This window comes from Maniola jurtina, chromosome 16 (assembly GCF_905333055.1).
Source record: "Maniola jurtina chromosome 16, ilManJurt1.1, whole genome shotgun sequence".
In the NCBI taxonomy this organism is placed as follows: domain Eukaryota; kingdom Metazoa; phylum Arthropoda; class Insecta; order Lepidoptera; family Nymphalidae; genus Maniola; species Maniola jurtina.
Genome location: NC_060044.1, coordinates 1,530,345 through 1,545,837, shown reverse-complemented (window position 1 = coordinate 1,545,837; position 15,493 = coordinate 1,530,345). Strand labels below are relative to the sequence as shown.

General features: G+C 38.9%; 1 protein-coding gene across 2 annotated transcripts in view; it reads right to left on the bottom strand.

Moving 5' to 3' along the window:
- LOC123873374 (breast cancer metastasis-suppressor 1-like protein) overlaps nucleotides 1-15,493 on the bottom strand; it is an 86,095-nt gene extending 70,602 nt beyond the window's left edge. For both annotated transcript variants that reach the window (XR_006797674.1, XM_045918219.1), the window contains exons 1-3: nucleotides 15,173-15,493; nucleotides 13,678-13,828; nucleotides 11,964-12,057 (exon numbers count right to left, since the gene is read on the bottom strand). Coding sequence is in view for 1 of the 2 variants with exons in the window: in XM_045918219.1 (XP_045774175.1) it covers nucleotides 11,964-12,057; nucleotides 13,678-13,828; nucleotides 15,173-15,374 (447 nt within the window). In the remaining variant the exon portion in view is untranslated. The remainder of the gene's footprint in view (nucleotides 1-11,963; nucleotides 12,058-13,677; nucleotides 13,829-15,172) is intronic.

The following is a 15,493-nucleotide window of genomic DNA, read 5'->3' as shown; positions in this document are numbered from 1 at the left end:
GCTCGATGCTGAGGGTCCCAACACACAACCGAGACTTCGAGACCCTAAGCCAAGAAGGCAGGCCTTAGCCAACGAACGTTACCGGGGAAGCGTTCTTCCCCGCGCCACACCAGGGCAAAGAGGCCATGCCTCAAAGCTCTTACCCCCGTCTTGTCCTAGGTCAAACGGAGAAGACCCTGCTGTATACGAGATCCATCGTCTCATTATGGCGCTGAACGTGAATTACTGGACTGGAGATAAATGCTCAACAGTAGTACAGTGGTAAGTCTCTACACCTAATGGTTAAGACGTCCGGGTCCTATTCCCCCGGGGGTCTGGGATTCGCACCTCTAATTTTTAACCACCGACTCAAAAACAGGGGTGTTATAAGTTTGACGTGTGTATCTGTGTACCTGCGTATCTGTCTGTGGCATCGCAGCTCCTAAACTAATGAACCTATGGCCTAAACCCTTCTTAGTCTGAAAGCAGACGCAGTAGTGGGCAGGCGATGGGTTGAGATGATGATGAAAAAGGCGCAACGTGCAAAAAGACAAGTAATCTTTAATGTAAAGATCCATCAAGGCAAGTCTTATGATAGGTAACTAAATTAAAAAGCACTTCTTATACAACCCTCTACTGGCTTGTGAGTTGTGATCAATCCCTCTTTTTCCTTTCCTTTCCCTTAGAATTTCCTAAAATCCTGAAATAGGTACCTACCTGTTTCTTTATCTTTAGTCAAAATCTCAATTTCGTAGATAATATAGCTTGAAAATTAATTGAAATGATGGATCTTCATACAAACTCCTTGTGGATGGTATTTCCGAAAATCTTCAAACAATTATTTTTTCATTATTAACCGAAAGCCTAAATACCAATTTTTATGGATACAATTCAAAACGAAGGGTGTAGTTAATAATAAATAGCACGAGAAAATTATTTACAATTACAAAGATCTATAGTAAAATATTACGTATTGGATCAAAGTTCGGAACAGGAAAATAACTCAAAGATAAGCGAACGCATCTTAAAATGTGACACCTAACGCCATCTAGCGGAGTACGTAGTTAAAACGTGGCGTTCGTGAAATTTTACGGCCATGTTGGTACCTCTGAAAGTACATGAACATTTCGCCTCCATTTTTGAAGATCATTAAACTAAACTAATTGAACGCGACTAAATTGTGTAACTATGCACTAATGTTATGATTCTTTTTCGAAAAAGCTCGGTTACATTTTCAATCCAATCAATTTGATTAAGTTTCAGTTTTTTAATACAATTGGACGTAGATAAATGTAAATATAAAACCGGTCAAGCGTGAGTCGGACTCGCACACGAAGGGTTCCATACAATCGTACAAGACATTAACACTTTAAATATGTATAATATATATAATATGTATAATATTGGTAATATAACAACAAATTCATGGTTTTCGGATTTTTTAACTTTTCTTGTGCTATAAGACATTGCTACATTGCCTGCCATTTCATGATTCTAGGTCAACTGGGAGTATCTACTTTGACACACGTCAGACAAACGAAGAGATCCTAGGAAAGAGTGCCTTTTTTCTCTGAAGATACTGAACCCTAAAGGTAAACCCTAACCCAAACCCTGCACTTGTACAATATCGGACAGATATAAATTAATTTTTATTTCGGACAGTTGATTATAAACATTTCCTTCCTCTGTTGTATACCTATTGCAAGGGTATGTAACTAGGTAGGCAGATCGCTGGTAGCACGGTAATATTTGCTGGTAGGCAGGTGGTGTAGGTAGATAGGTAGGCTTTAATTACGCCAGAAAACTGAAGCCTGACTCGGGCTGCGTGGGCTACGTGCAAATTACTAAAAACTCTATTTTCACGTAGGCCTATTTTGTAGGCGCTTATGGAAATAAAATCGGACACTAAGAGACATTACCACACTATCACACTTCACATTAGTATTATAAAGGCGAAAGTTTGTGTGTACATGTGTGTATGTTTGTTACTCTTCGACGCAAAAACTACTGGACGAATTTTGCTTGTATAGATTATACCCAGGATTAACACATAGGCTACTTTTTATCCCGGAAAATCAATGAGTTCTCAAGGAAATTTTTAAAAACCTATATCCACGCAAACGAAGACGCAGGCATCTGCTAGTTTATTATAATAACGAACGTGTGTCTGTCTCTCTGTTACCTTTTCACGGTTCACCCGTAGAGATGGGTATAGGCTACTTTCTATCTCGAAAAATCGAAGCATCCGCGCGGGGTTTTGGAAACCTAAATCCACGCGGACGAAGTTGCGAGCGTAATAATTTGGAAACTTGAAACTTTGAAGTATAACTACATTTTATAGCCCCTGAAAGCCTGTCTATGAGAAATGAAATTCACGGATTTTCAAGAAATAGTTGTAAGCCTTCTTTTGCTGTCGGCAAGGCGAATCGCTTGGATAAACTTAGTCCTATAGGTATTTTGATATAAATATAAGCGGTAATAGCCTAGCGGTCAAGACATCAGCCTTCTATTCGCGGGATCCGTGGTTCTACCCGGTTACGCACCTCTTTTCAGAGTTTTTAGGATTCCGTACCTCAAAAGGAAAAACGGAACCCTTATAGGATCACTTTGTTGCCTGTCTGTGTGTCTGTCTGTCAAGAAACCTATAGGGTACTTCCCGTTGACCTAGAATCATGAAATTTGGCAGGTAGGTAGGTCTTATAGCACAAGTAATAGATTAAATCCGAAAACCGTGAATTTGTGGTTACATCACAGAAAAAAAAAATGTGTTTCAATTTTCAAAGTAAGATAACATACCAAGTGGGGTATCATATGAAAGGGATTTACTTGTACATTCTACAACAGATTTTTATTTATTTTAAGTATAATAGTTTTTTATTTAACGTGCAAAATGTACCGGAAAAAATACCCGAGTACGGAACCCTCAGTGCGCGAGTCTGACTCGCACTTGGCCTGGTTTTTTTTAATAAAACTGGAACCCCCACTTTCTAAGTTGTGTCCTTGATATAAAACAATGGCGTAACCCCGTAAGGAACAACATTTCCTGTGCCTAACAATTGCTAACTACTAACAGTACTAATAGAGAGCCAAGCGCGTTATTCTATAAAAGCTGAAAGTCCCCAACACAGGGAGAAACGATCAGCAATAATATATACGAACAATAAAGGTGTGAAAAATCTTACGTCGAAGTACAGTGGACCCCCGGTAATCCGACAAACGTTTTGCAGGGCAGTGTCGGACTATCGAATTTGTCGGATTATAGAGTACTGCCTAAGACCCTCTATAGTCCGGCGTTTTTTATTAAAGAGTACCTTGTAATCCGACAAATTATTAAAGATCCAACGATAATATTCTATATGTCAAAAGTAAACCACATCACATCACAAAGTTTGTGTGTATGTGTATATGTATGTGTGTGTGTATGTTTGTTACTCCTTCACGCAAAAACTACTGAACGGATTGGGCTGAAATTAAGAATGGAGATAAATTATCCCCTGGATTAGCACATATGCTACTTTTTATCCCGGAAAATTAAAGTGTTCCCACGGGATTTTTAAAAAACTTACATTCACGCTAACGAAGTCGCGGGCATCAGCTAGTTCAATAATAAAATAAACTTGTCGGATTACAGGGGGTGCCGGATTAGACAGGGGCCGGATTACCGGGGGTCCACTGTATAGAGTCTGATTTTTTTATATTTTCTTTGAAATAGTGTTAGAAATCACGTCATACATTGCCAGACACTAAGGGCCGTAGCAACTCCCTACCAGGCGCCTTAAAAGGTTAGAAGTTTAAGGGTTTCTGGCAGGGGGTTGCCACTGGCAGCAAGTTTTTTATATTTTTTGGTCAGGCTTTAATAAGCTTTTTTTGTGAGATAAATGGGATTGCGCTTGATGACAATCATGCCTGATAAAAGTAAATACCAATGCTGAGGTCTAGATTGGATCGCGCTTGCCTGGAAGATGCCTATTCACTCTCGTCTTGAAGGTATTTAGTTAAACTTGGCAGCAAACACGGACGCCGGAAGGGCACAAGGACCCAAAAGCTTAATTTGCTATAATCCGCTAAACCAGACAAACCACTCGACGTACGTTTCGCCCCGTCACCGGAGCATCCTCAGGAGATGTAGACCTTACAATGCCTAATTGCAAAGCCTAATAGGTTTACTAGGCCTGATTGCAAAGCCTAACAGGCTTACGATGCCTAATTGCAATTAGGCTTTGTAAGTCTATTAGGCTTACAAAGCCTGATTGCAATTAGGCATTGTAAGGTCTTCATCTCCTGAGGATGCTCCGGTGTCGGGGCGAAACGTACGTCGAGTGGTTGTTCTGGTTTAGCGGATTATAGCAAATTAAGCTTTTGATTCCTTGTATATCATGGACTTCAGCAAAATAACGCCTGCTTCTATACAGCCGGAAGGGCAAGCTGAATTGTTTCCTAGTTCCACGGCAGTATGGAAGAACGTTTTGCAAAACAAGTATGTAGGTACTGTACTATAAAGTATTATGCATTACACAATAATTAATTCGCATGAATACAAACAAAGAAATCATCAAAATATAAAGTGTGCCTTCACATACTTGGACAATGCGCAGTGTCATCGACTCGGCGACCATTCATGAAGCCGTGACGTCACATCCGGCGCCCGCGCATGCTGCTTCATGTTATAAGCCAAAGCCGAAATGACGGCACATTGCGATTGGCCTAGACAATTTTCAGGAATGTCGAGAGCGCTTGATACATATATCATCTTCATCTCTCAAAATGAGTAGGTAAGGGCTTAATACGTGATCATACAAAATTGTAATCCATCCACTATATCTGTCTGTTTGGTACGTTTTCGTCGTCTTAAATCGGTTAAACATCCGTCTAAGCGATTTTGACATAAATTGAGATAGCTTGCATTCCGGAGACGAACATAGGCTACTTTTTCCCGGAACATGAAAGATTTTTCACGAGATTTTAAAAATCTATATCCACGCAAACAAAATCATGGGCATCATTTATGAAAGTTTTAAAAGAACTGCTTTATCACCATTCTATAACATTATTTTATTTTTAAACTTTCATTTTGTTTTGAATATTTAATTTACTGTAATTATCGTTTCCCAATGTTATTTTTTGTCATTAATTATTTGTTACTATGGGTTGTAAATATTGCCTGAAATAAAATTTATTTATTTATTATTAATTCAGTCTAAACACATCAAATACATGATTTTAGGATCAGGATTGCCTAGTCCGTAGCTTGAGTTTCGGTTTCCGACTACGCCGAGCGGAAGCCGTTTGGCTTTGGACGAAGCCCGCTGGACATTCCTGTGGATTTCGTCTGGACTCTTAGTCAATTACGATATTCTGCTACTTCGGCTTTGGACTACAGCATTATGTGTACATAAGTAGGTACATAGTACATACCTGCGTCATATCGCAGTCACTTCATGTTTATCAAACAAGTTCAATATTCTGTTTTGAAATGTATTTCCGGTTGTGCAGTAATTAGAAATCACAATATAAAATATAATGGTGTTCCGTTGTTATTGTATTGTTACCGTGAGTTTGCACCCAAAAACGCGTCAAGTGCGAGTCGGTTGAGCACACGAAGGGTTCCGTACTATCGTACACTTTAATTTTGCATGTCGTAACCACAAATTCACGGTTTTCGGATTTTTCCATTTACTAGTGCTTTCATGATTCTAGGTCAACGGGAAGTACCTACCCTATAGATTCTGATCTCCTTGACGGGTCCGTAGTCCGTACGTATCCATAACCAGCTACCGTCACACAGTTATGAAATGAAACTTCTAGGAATCTTTTAGGAATTATTTATTTAAATTTCTATTAAAAAAATGTTATTATGATGCTAACGAATTTTTGAACGACAAATTTTAAATTGTGAATGGAATAATTAATAATTTGTACATGATCACTACGTTTTTTGCATTATATAAAAATAAATTTTGCATGGCGTGCTTGGCAGAATATGCGATTCTACCTAATATTTAAGAACAATGTATATTTTACCATATTCTAGCAAATAAACACTTCTTATTCTTATTCTTACAAAAACCAGAGTGAGATAAAGGATATCGGATCGGAATTCTAGAATCTAAAGCGTCTAGAGCCTCGTCGACAGGAACTCACCTATCTACGAGGACAACGCACGGACGGACGGATAGCGGAGGCTTGGTAATAGCACGGTAATATTATCTGTATAGGGTCCCGTTTGCAACTTTCGGGTACGAAACCCCAGAAATAAACTCCTTTCCTGGTTAATACTATAGTAGGTAGAATAAGTAGTAGTAGTATAGAATAAGTAGTAACATCGGTTTATTGCAGCCTCGGAACATAGATGACAAATATCGGATCGGAAGGCAACTCCATTAAAACGAAAATATAATTAACATTCACCCCTTCCAGATAGGGATTGCATACAAGGGGTGTACGTTATCTATTGAAAAAAACATCGATTTCGATACAATATCAATTACGTACAAACGTTTCATTTTAGTTTTTTTTTATTATTACAATAAAACTTAAAGCTTATCCTTTAAGTACCTTATCTAATTATTACTATACAAATCATGCCTGCGTGGAATGGTGCCAAGAATACGGGCTGCATTTCCACGCTGGTTTTTTTTTTCATTTTAGTTAGTAAACCTCATTTATTGGTCTGGCTCATCTGGGCTCATCTAATACAAAAGTGTGAAATATCATGTATGTCATCATGATCAACCCATTGCCGCCCCACTACTGAGTACGGGTCTCCTCTCAGAATGAGAAGGGTTTAGGCCATAGTCTGCCACGCTGGCCCAATGCGGATTGGCAGACTTCACACACCTTTGAGAACATGGAGAACTCTCAGGCATGCCAGTTTCCTCACGATGTTTTCCTTCACCGTTAAAGCAAGTGATATTTAATTTCTTAAAACGCACATAACTGAATATGTATTCATGTATGTGTTACCGGTAATCTGGATACTCTGGTATTGCGTAGAATACCGAAGCATACCATAGAATACCTAAAACATTCAGGCAATGTATAGAATATTTTTTGTTTCATACTTTACCCTAGGCGTACCTACTATACAATTCCCAAACAGCTGTAGGAAATGTATTTTCCGGTAACATATGTATTGCGATTGCTATTTATATTTGCGATTTCCCGTCTTACAGTTTTAGGAGCTCTTGAGTAAGTATATGTTGCCTGGAAGAGATCACAGACCGCCGCCTTTGTTACAAACGTACATTACCTAATTAGAGGTACGCGATAGCGATGGTTTTTTCGGTTGAAATGCATGGAAAGACATTTTCTCTGTATTTTCTGTGTTTTATACTGTGTGTGTGTGTACTGAGTTTTCAATATGGTCTCAAATACAAGAATATTTATTTCATTTATTTATTTAAATACATTTCTAAATTATATCCTTTAATATATAAAAGAGGACATTAGCTTCAATAGCTCAACGGTTATAGAAGTGGACTGAAATCCAAAAGGTCGACGGTTCAAACCCCACCCGTTGCACTATTGTCGTACCCACTCCTAGCACAAGCTTTACGCTTAGTTGGAGGGGAAAGGGGAATGTTAGTCATGATTCAAATGGCTAATATTCTTCTTTTTTAAAAAAAAAAGGACATTTCATGAATGGTATCGACACTTTGAAGGCGCATCACTAGTAGGGGAAGCGCAGAACGCCGCGCTGTAGGTACAATGAATTTAAACATCATATTACGTTTAGCTATATGTGTTTAATCTGTCTGGGACACGGGCAGTAAATTGATATTAGGACGACAGGTAATTGTGCTACGATATGAGACCCGCACGTCACCGGCGCTATCTCGCACCGGGTTAGCGCGGGGGCTGTGCGGGGCGCCCATACCCCGATTGCCATCTCGACCTGTCGCATATTATGCTCATAATATGTTCGTAGCATGATTATATCGGCTACGACGGCCAATCTAAGCCAATTGCGCGTGAGATATTATAGCGCACAATTAGCGTATAGCTTGTGTGCAAACACAGGTGCACTCTCTATTCCCTCACTCTCATAGTCCGGTGGGACGTAGGTACATAAATCCGATACGACCGGAGAGAGATCGGGGGCAGGACCGACAGCAACTTTATTCTGATTGATTTTTGAATATTTTTTTATATAATCTTTTATATTAGGTGTAGTAAACATTGTATTTTTGGACAACGTCTGTTGGCAGTAGATTGTGAACGGGTCTAATCTCCTATATTATAATATCTGTTATTTATCCACAAATTGGCAAAATAAAGATTTCATTTCGTAAGATTCAACATGATAAAACGATAAAGACCACCCTCACCGCCTGGGTGCCTGGTGCACTTCGACCGCCTGTTGTGCCAGATACTTTCTTCCACGCACATGCAAACTGTGGAATCAACTCCTATCGGCGGTGTTCCCACTAGATTACAGCATAGGGTTATTAAAGAGGCGGACCATCAAATTCCTGAAAGGCCGGCAAGCATCGGCGGTACCTCTGGACTCTGATGCTGCAAATTACCATGGGTGGCGGACGGCGGTAATCACTTAACCTCAGGTGACCCGCCTGCTCGTTTGCTCGCAAATTTTTATAAAAAAAAAATACAAATATCTTACACTACAAAAATCTTCAAGGAAGAAGTTGCCTAAAAAAAGACATCAACGCGGCGCGTCAGGGCCGTCCAAAGCGACCTCGATTTTTGAAGTAAAAACTTCTTTAGGCACGTTGAGCAACTTTAGCATGCGAAATACTTCAAGGTCGCGTCACCGACATGCTAATATTAATAGTCGATTTTTGAAGTGAAACCTTATTTAAGTGCTTTTTGCTATTTTGGGATGAGTAAAAACTTCAAGGTCGCGTCACTAACCAGTTTATCTATACTAATAATACTAATACATAATAATATTTTTAAAATAAAATTGAAGTGTCCTGTCTGTTTGAACGGGCTAATCTTCGGAATGGCTAAACCTATTTTGACGGGACTTTCACAGACAAATAGAGGATTAACCAAGGAGTAACATATGCTACTTTTTTAATCGACTTTGAAAAATGGAGTTGTTTTCTAACTATGTACACTGATATCTCCGAGATTGTGAACCGATTGGCGTAATTTTTATTTTAATTGTCAAGGTAACTTTGCGACATTGTTCCATAAAAAATTTGGATTCCAACTCCTCAGTCCTGATGCTACAGGGGATCTGACCAATCCACGCGGGCGAAGCTGCGAGCATCATCTAGTAATTAAATACGAGTGTGATATGTTTTGCGTGTGATGCGCGTGTTCAATAGTGTATATTTTATACCTATCCTATACCTATTAATTTGAAAATCAGTACATAAGTATTTCATAGTTTTAGGTTTTTTTTCTATCGAAAATCTTAACTGACTGCTAATTTTTATTGTCTTCTCATGTAAACTACCTAAAGGTTTACTATATAAGTCGCAATGTCACCTTAAATCTGCGATTAGTTTGAACAGCAAAGTATAATAATAAATAGCACTTACCTTCTGAAGCCCAGAAACTCTGAACTCTCGTAGGATGTAGCCGTATGACGTAGCATGATGTCAAACTAAGGGTGACCAATCCATATTGAGCTATGCTGTGCTATGCTCTATTACTCCTCTAAGATAATAATGAAGATACAAAGAAACCCTGCTGCGCTGTGCTTTGTACAGATGAGCTTTGAACATAGCAAGGATCACGCGGTATCTGCTGGCTCGCTCGGCATCGCATTGCCCAACCCGCTCAGTCTATCTCGTTTGCACTTGTACGCATGCACGTCGCGCTATCGCAGTCACGCAGCACACCGCGCAGCTCAATGTTGTTTGTAGAAAAACAGCACCAGAAAGTTAGCTTAGCTGAGCACAGCATAGCTCAATGTTAATTGGTCACCCGAACGCTTCGGCTACACACTCCGTCTAACCTGCGCAGTTAAAACTGCACAGGCAAGACTTAGAACTGCGCAGTCCAATCTTTAGCTGCTTTTGCAACTGCGCGGGATACCGTCTTGCCATCCACACACACGCACTTAACTGCGCACACTTGCTTGTGCAGTTAAGCTCTCAGGTAAGACGGAGCGTGTAGCCTAAGGACCACTTGCACCAAACTGATTTCTAGTCAAATTTTGTAATAGCGTCACTTTTTATCAAGTTTGTTCCGCGCTTTTTTTTTTTATTCACTATAGGCTTGACCACGCTTGACCACAATCACACCTGATGGAAAGTGATGATGTGGTCTAAGATGGGACGCGTTTACCTAGAAGGTGCCTATTCACTCTTGTTTTAAATATACCCGGATTGTAATTGGTAGGAAACACAGATCGCGGGAGAATATTCTAAACCTTAGCCATGCGTATGAGGAATGAAGACGCAAAACGTTTCGTGCGTGTAGATGGAATGTCGACGACATAAGCGCTTAACAAGAAAAGGACAAACATACTGGTAGATTTTAATTAAACACATTTAACGGGTTGGTGCAAGTGCCCCTAAGGGCCAGTTCACTGAAATGGGCATGTACAAGTAAGAGGAGGTAAGAGGTGTGCTTTACAAAACGACTGTATTTTTGGCCGGTTCGAAGCGCCGCGCCCCAACGAACGTACCGGGAAATAAACTTGACAAGCGTACTTGTATTAGTAGAAGTCTAGGCCACTTGCATACAAATACTACAGCTAGTAATATGTATTTATATAATGCTACAACAAATATCTATACTAATAAATAAAATAGGAGTGTCTGTCTGTAATTTCGAAATAACTACCTCATATTAAGCTCATATGGTTATTTGAACGATACCATAACTGAATCACACGTTTTTAAAATTTCTGTCTGTCTGTCTGACTGTCTGTCTGTCTGTCTGTCTGTTTGAAAAGGCTAATCTTTGGAACGGCTGAACCGATTTTGACGGGACTTTCACAGGCAAGTAGAGGATTGACCAGGGCGTAACATAGGCTACTTTTTTAACCGACTTTCAAAAAGGGAGTTGTGTTTTTCTACCTATGTACACCGAAATCTCCGAGATTTCTGAACCGATTTGCGTCATTTCTTTTTTAATCGATAGAGGAACTTTGCGACATTGTTTCATAAAAAATTTGGAGTCCAACTCCTCAATCCTGATGCTGCAAGGGATCTGACCAATCCACGCGGGCGAAGCTGCGGGCATCAGCTACTCTATAATAATAGTTACTAATAATACAGTTCTGCAGCCCAAAATTGGCTTTTAAAAACTTAGATGGGGCTACGGTACTTTTAAAAAGTATCGTGGCGCCATCTAACTCTGTCTTGTGTAACTATTACTATTATTATGTGTGTGGCTCATCATCATCATGTGGCTCTTGTGTAACTATTTTTTTTTATTTTACAGAAACCCAACCAACCGTTTTAATTCAAGATAAAACCTTTTTGAACGACAATTAAATAAAAAATGTTCCAAGGATTTGTTGTAAACATTGAACATTCACTCAAAAACAGTAAAGGCGGAACCGTGCGTTTATAACAGGCGACACGATTCGTAGATTAAGGTGCACTACACGGGTCTGCCCGCGAAATTTAAATTTGTTTGGTTTTTTTGTCAACTAATACGACAAAGTAGGCTTATGGCATCCTAATAGCGCCAATGGCAGTATCATCTCCACAGGTTTAGGTATAGGTTTATTTGTTTAGGTAAATCTTTACTTGAAAGTGTTCAGTTTAAGAAATTAGTCAAAATAATGAGTTTGACGTGAGTCAGATCGTTGGCCATCTTTAAATAGGCGGAGCCAACGATCTCATTGACCCTAACGTACCCTAAATGTTAGGATCATGAAAACTTTGACAAAAAAATAATTTAATTTTGTATGGAAATTTTTATAATTTTATTTCGCCATTATACTTCAGCATTGTATTTATCAGATCAATATCGTCATTATATACTAATTACCAAACAGCCTGTATATAGAAACAAAAATTATATTTGGTGTGTTAAGCCTTAATAATATGACTCACCCTAAAATTCTGATGCGCAGCCTGCTCCTCAGCCTCGTACTTGTGTTTGATGTTCTCTATCCGCATCTGCTTCAGGATGCCCGCTACCTCAATCCTGTTTGATAAATAATGCTTGTTAGCCATGCACCCGATGGCACTTGCTATCATCCCCAATTTAACCTCTTAGGAGCTGAACTTTCAAAAATAGTATTCTTAGTCTTCATCTATGTATAACACACTCCCATGCAAAACATGCTTTTAGAAAATCTAGATCCACCAGTTTGAGCTGCGCCCGAGTGAACTAGAATGAGGGAACTCTCGGTTTGATCCTGAATCGACGATATGTCAAATATTAGGCTATGGTGACGTGAAATCTACTACATATTAATATACATAAACAACAATGTGTTGTAAAACTACATATTAATATTTTTTAACCCCCAACCCAAAAAGAGGGGTGTTATAAGTTTGACGTGTGTATCTGTGTATCTGTGTATCTGTCTGTGGCATCGTAGCGCCTAAACGAATGAACCGATTTGAATTTACTTTTTTTTGTTTGAAAGGTGACTTGATCGAGAGTGTTCTTAGCTATAATCCAAAAAAAATGGTTCAGCCGTTTAAAAGTTATCAGCTATTTTCTAGTTTTCTTGTAGAAAAGAAGGTTAGATAACCCTTAGGTTCATAATATTCAAGTGTCAAATGACAAATGTCAAGCTGTCAAGATGGACGTTGCCTAGATATACATAATTATTTATTTGAAAATGATTTGTCGGGGGTGTTGAGAATTTTTAATTTACACTTGTTTAATAAATTAAGTTCGTAAATTATAATTTTAAATAGCTTATGCCCGCGACTTTGTCCTTTGTGACTACACAAATTTCAAACCCCTACTCTAAGAGGTCTTAGAGGTTGCATTTTCAAAAATCCTTTCTTTGCGGATGACGGTGTCACAATAACTATCTGCATGCCAATATCAGCCCAATCTGTCTATTGGTCTAAGCTGTGCATTGATAGATCAGTAATCAGTCAGTCAGTCTGTGTTTCACCAGTGTTTCATTGCAGGACCTGCATGGAGGTTGATGAAACACCGACGCACGTGTCCCATAGATTACAGGGGTGTGACAGAACAACGAGAGCGCCATTTGGGATCTCCAACCTCTCTTCAGGAAGCCCTCGGCAACCTGGGTAATATACCTGGTTTCTGGTGCGAGCTTGGATCTTAACTCCAGCCGAGATAAGACTTTGGCGGGGAGGGGCAACACACGCACAGCAGATGGAAACTTTTAAGTGCAGAAACCAGCCCAGAGGGGAGAAAGAAGAAAGAAGTCAGTCAGTCAGCTATTCCTTTATGTATAGACTAGATGATGCCCGCAGCTTCGCCCGCGTGGATTGGTCAGGTCCCCTGCAGCATCAGGATTGAGGAGTTGGAATTAAAAAAATTATGCAACAATGTCGCAAAGTTCCTCTTTCCATTAAAAAAAAAATTACGCAAATCAGTTCAGAAATCTTGGAGATCATGTACATAGGTAGAAAAACACAACTCCTCCATTTTTTAAAGTTGGTTAAAAGTAGTCTATGTTACTCCTTGGTTAATCCTCTACTTGTCTAAGAAAGTCCCATCAAAATAGGTTCAGCTATTCCTAAGATTAGCACGTTCAAACAGGCAGACACTTCAATTTTATTTATTAGTAGTATAGATATAGATGACTACATTGCCAGACTTTCGGAACCTTACCTAACTCTCATATTCTCCTGCAGACGGTGCAGAGGCCCTAGATACTCCTGGGATCTCCCACCTCTCACTTCAGACAGCTGGTATTCCACATGTTTCATCCTCTCATTGTACAGCTGTTCCCGGAGGACTGTGAACTGACGCTCTAGGTTCGCTGGAATTTGAAGATGGTCATTTAAGTATACAATGTATATTATTTCCCTAATAAGTAGTGATAGCTTAGCGGTTAAGACACGGGTCTGAGATTCAAACCCAGGCAAGTACTTATAACATTTTAGAATAGAATGGAATAGAATAAAATAAGATTTATTTGTTGATCCAACACATAATACAAAACACAATAAGCATATTACAAATAATAATCCCTTAAAATCTAACTTAACTTAAACAGCATATGTTTACTATGTGTCGTGCCAACAAAAAGGCCCTAACTCAGCTTAATGTTGTGGATATACAATGTACCCACAATGCTGTTATTCTGTTCTTTAGAGCTATGTGTGTTTTGTAAAATGAAATAATCTGTTACGCTGCATGGTCCATGTGTTTTAAGCAATTAAATAAATTGCTTTAATGGAGAAGTAAATCACGGTGAGGAAACCTGCATGCCTGAGGCTGAGGTCTAAAGAGTGTACTTTGACTTTGCTCAGTCTTAAGTGTCAGTTGAAACAAGACAGCTTTATACCAGTGATAAAACTCTTTATTTTATCAATGTCCTAAGTCTACACAAAGTCAAAGTTTGCTCTATAGATCTTAAACTGAGAGTTCTTCATGGTGTTCTCAAAGGGTAAGCTTATTTCATGGTTTATCATGGTATGTACCCGTTACCTACAGTATAAAATGTTCTCAAAGGTGTGTGAAGTCTGTCAATCTACTATGGCATAAACCCTTCCCATTTGAGACTTGTGTTCAATGGTGAGTGGGCAATGGGTTGAAATGATGGTATAATTCCCTATTCAAATGCCAATAGGAAATTCATTGGCTGCTTTGATTTTCCGGCATAAAAAGTAGCACATGTCACTCTCCAGTTCTTTAACTATACCAATGCAAAAAATCACGTCGATTCGTTGCGACGTGATTGAAGGACTAACCAATAAACCAACAAACCCATTGGTATTTATATTATGAGTAGTGATATAGGTAATGATATGGATTTTGAGACTCAAAGCAACAGTGTTACAGTATAATCAACAGAATGAATGCCTTTGCTATGTCCACTGTTATAAATAATATATTTAATACTTTTTTAGAGCTATAGAATTGCAGAATAAATAATAATACAACATCATTAAGACAAAAGCCACAAGTTTTTTATCAAATTCAAGTAAAGTGTCATCTATAATCAGCTCATTTTATTCATTTAAAATACACTTTTACACACACAATAATTTAAGCTCCACATTTTCAAAAAAACAATAAAAACCAAACATAAAGTTCAAAATCGCATACCAAACAAATTGTTTAGTAAACATAACCTATTTCGTAAGTCACAGGAACCAACCTAAATGGTCCAAACACTCGTTCCTTCGTCGTTCACATTCACTTTCATCCATCTCCGAGGAGTCATCGGAGTCTGGTTCGTCGGCTTCTTCAGCGCTGGAGTCACGGTCAGGTCCCCTGGAGGAGCCCCCGGATCTCTCAGTATCGCCCCCGGACATGTCGCCATCCCCATCGCTATCACCTTCCACTTTCATCGACGGCATTTTATGATTAAAGTTTAGAATTTTTACGTTTAACTAGAAAATTAATATAAAACAAAATTTATGAAATTACTCAGATTTGCCCTTTCCCTCGAACATATAAACATAAAACGTCAAATCGG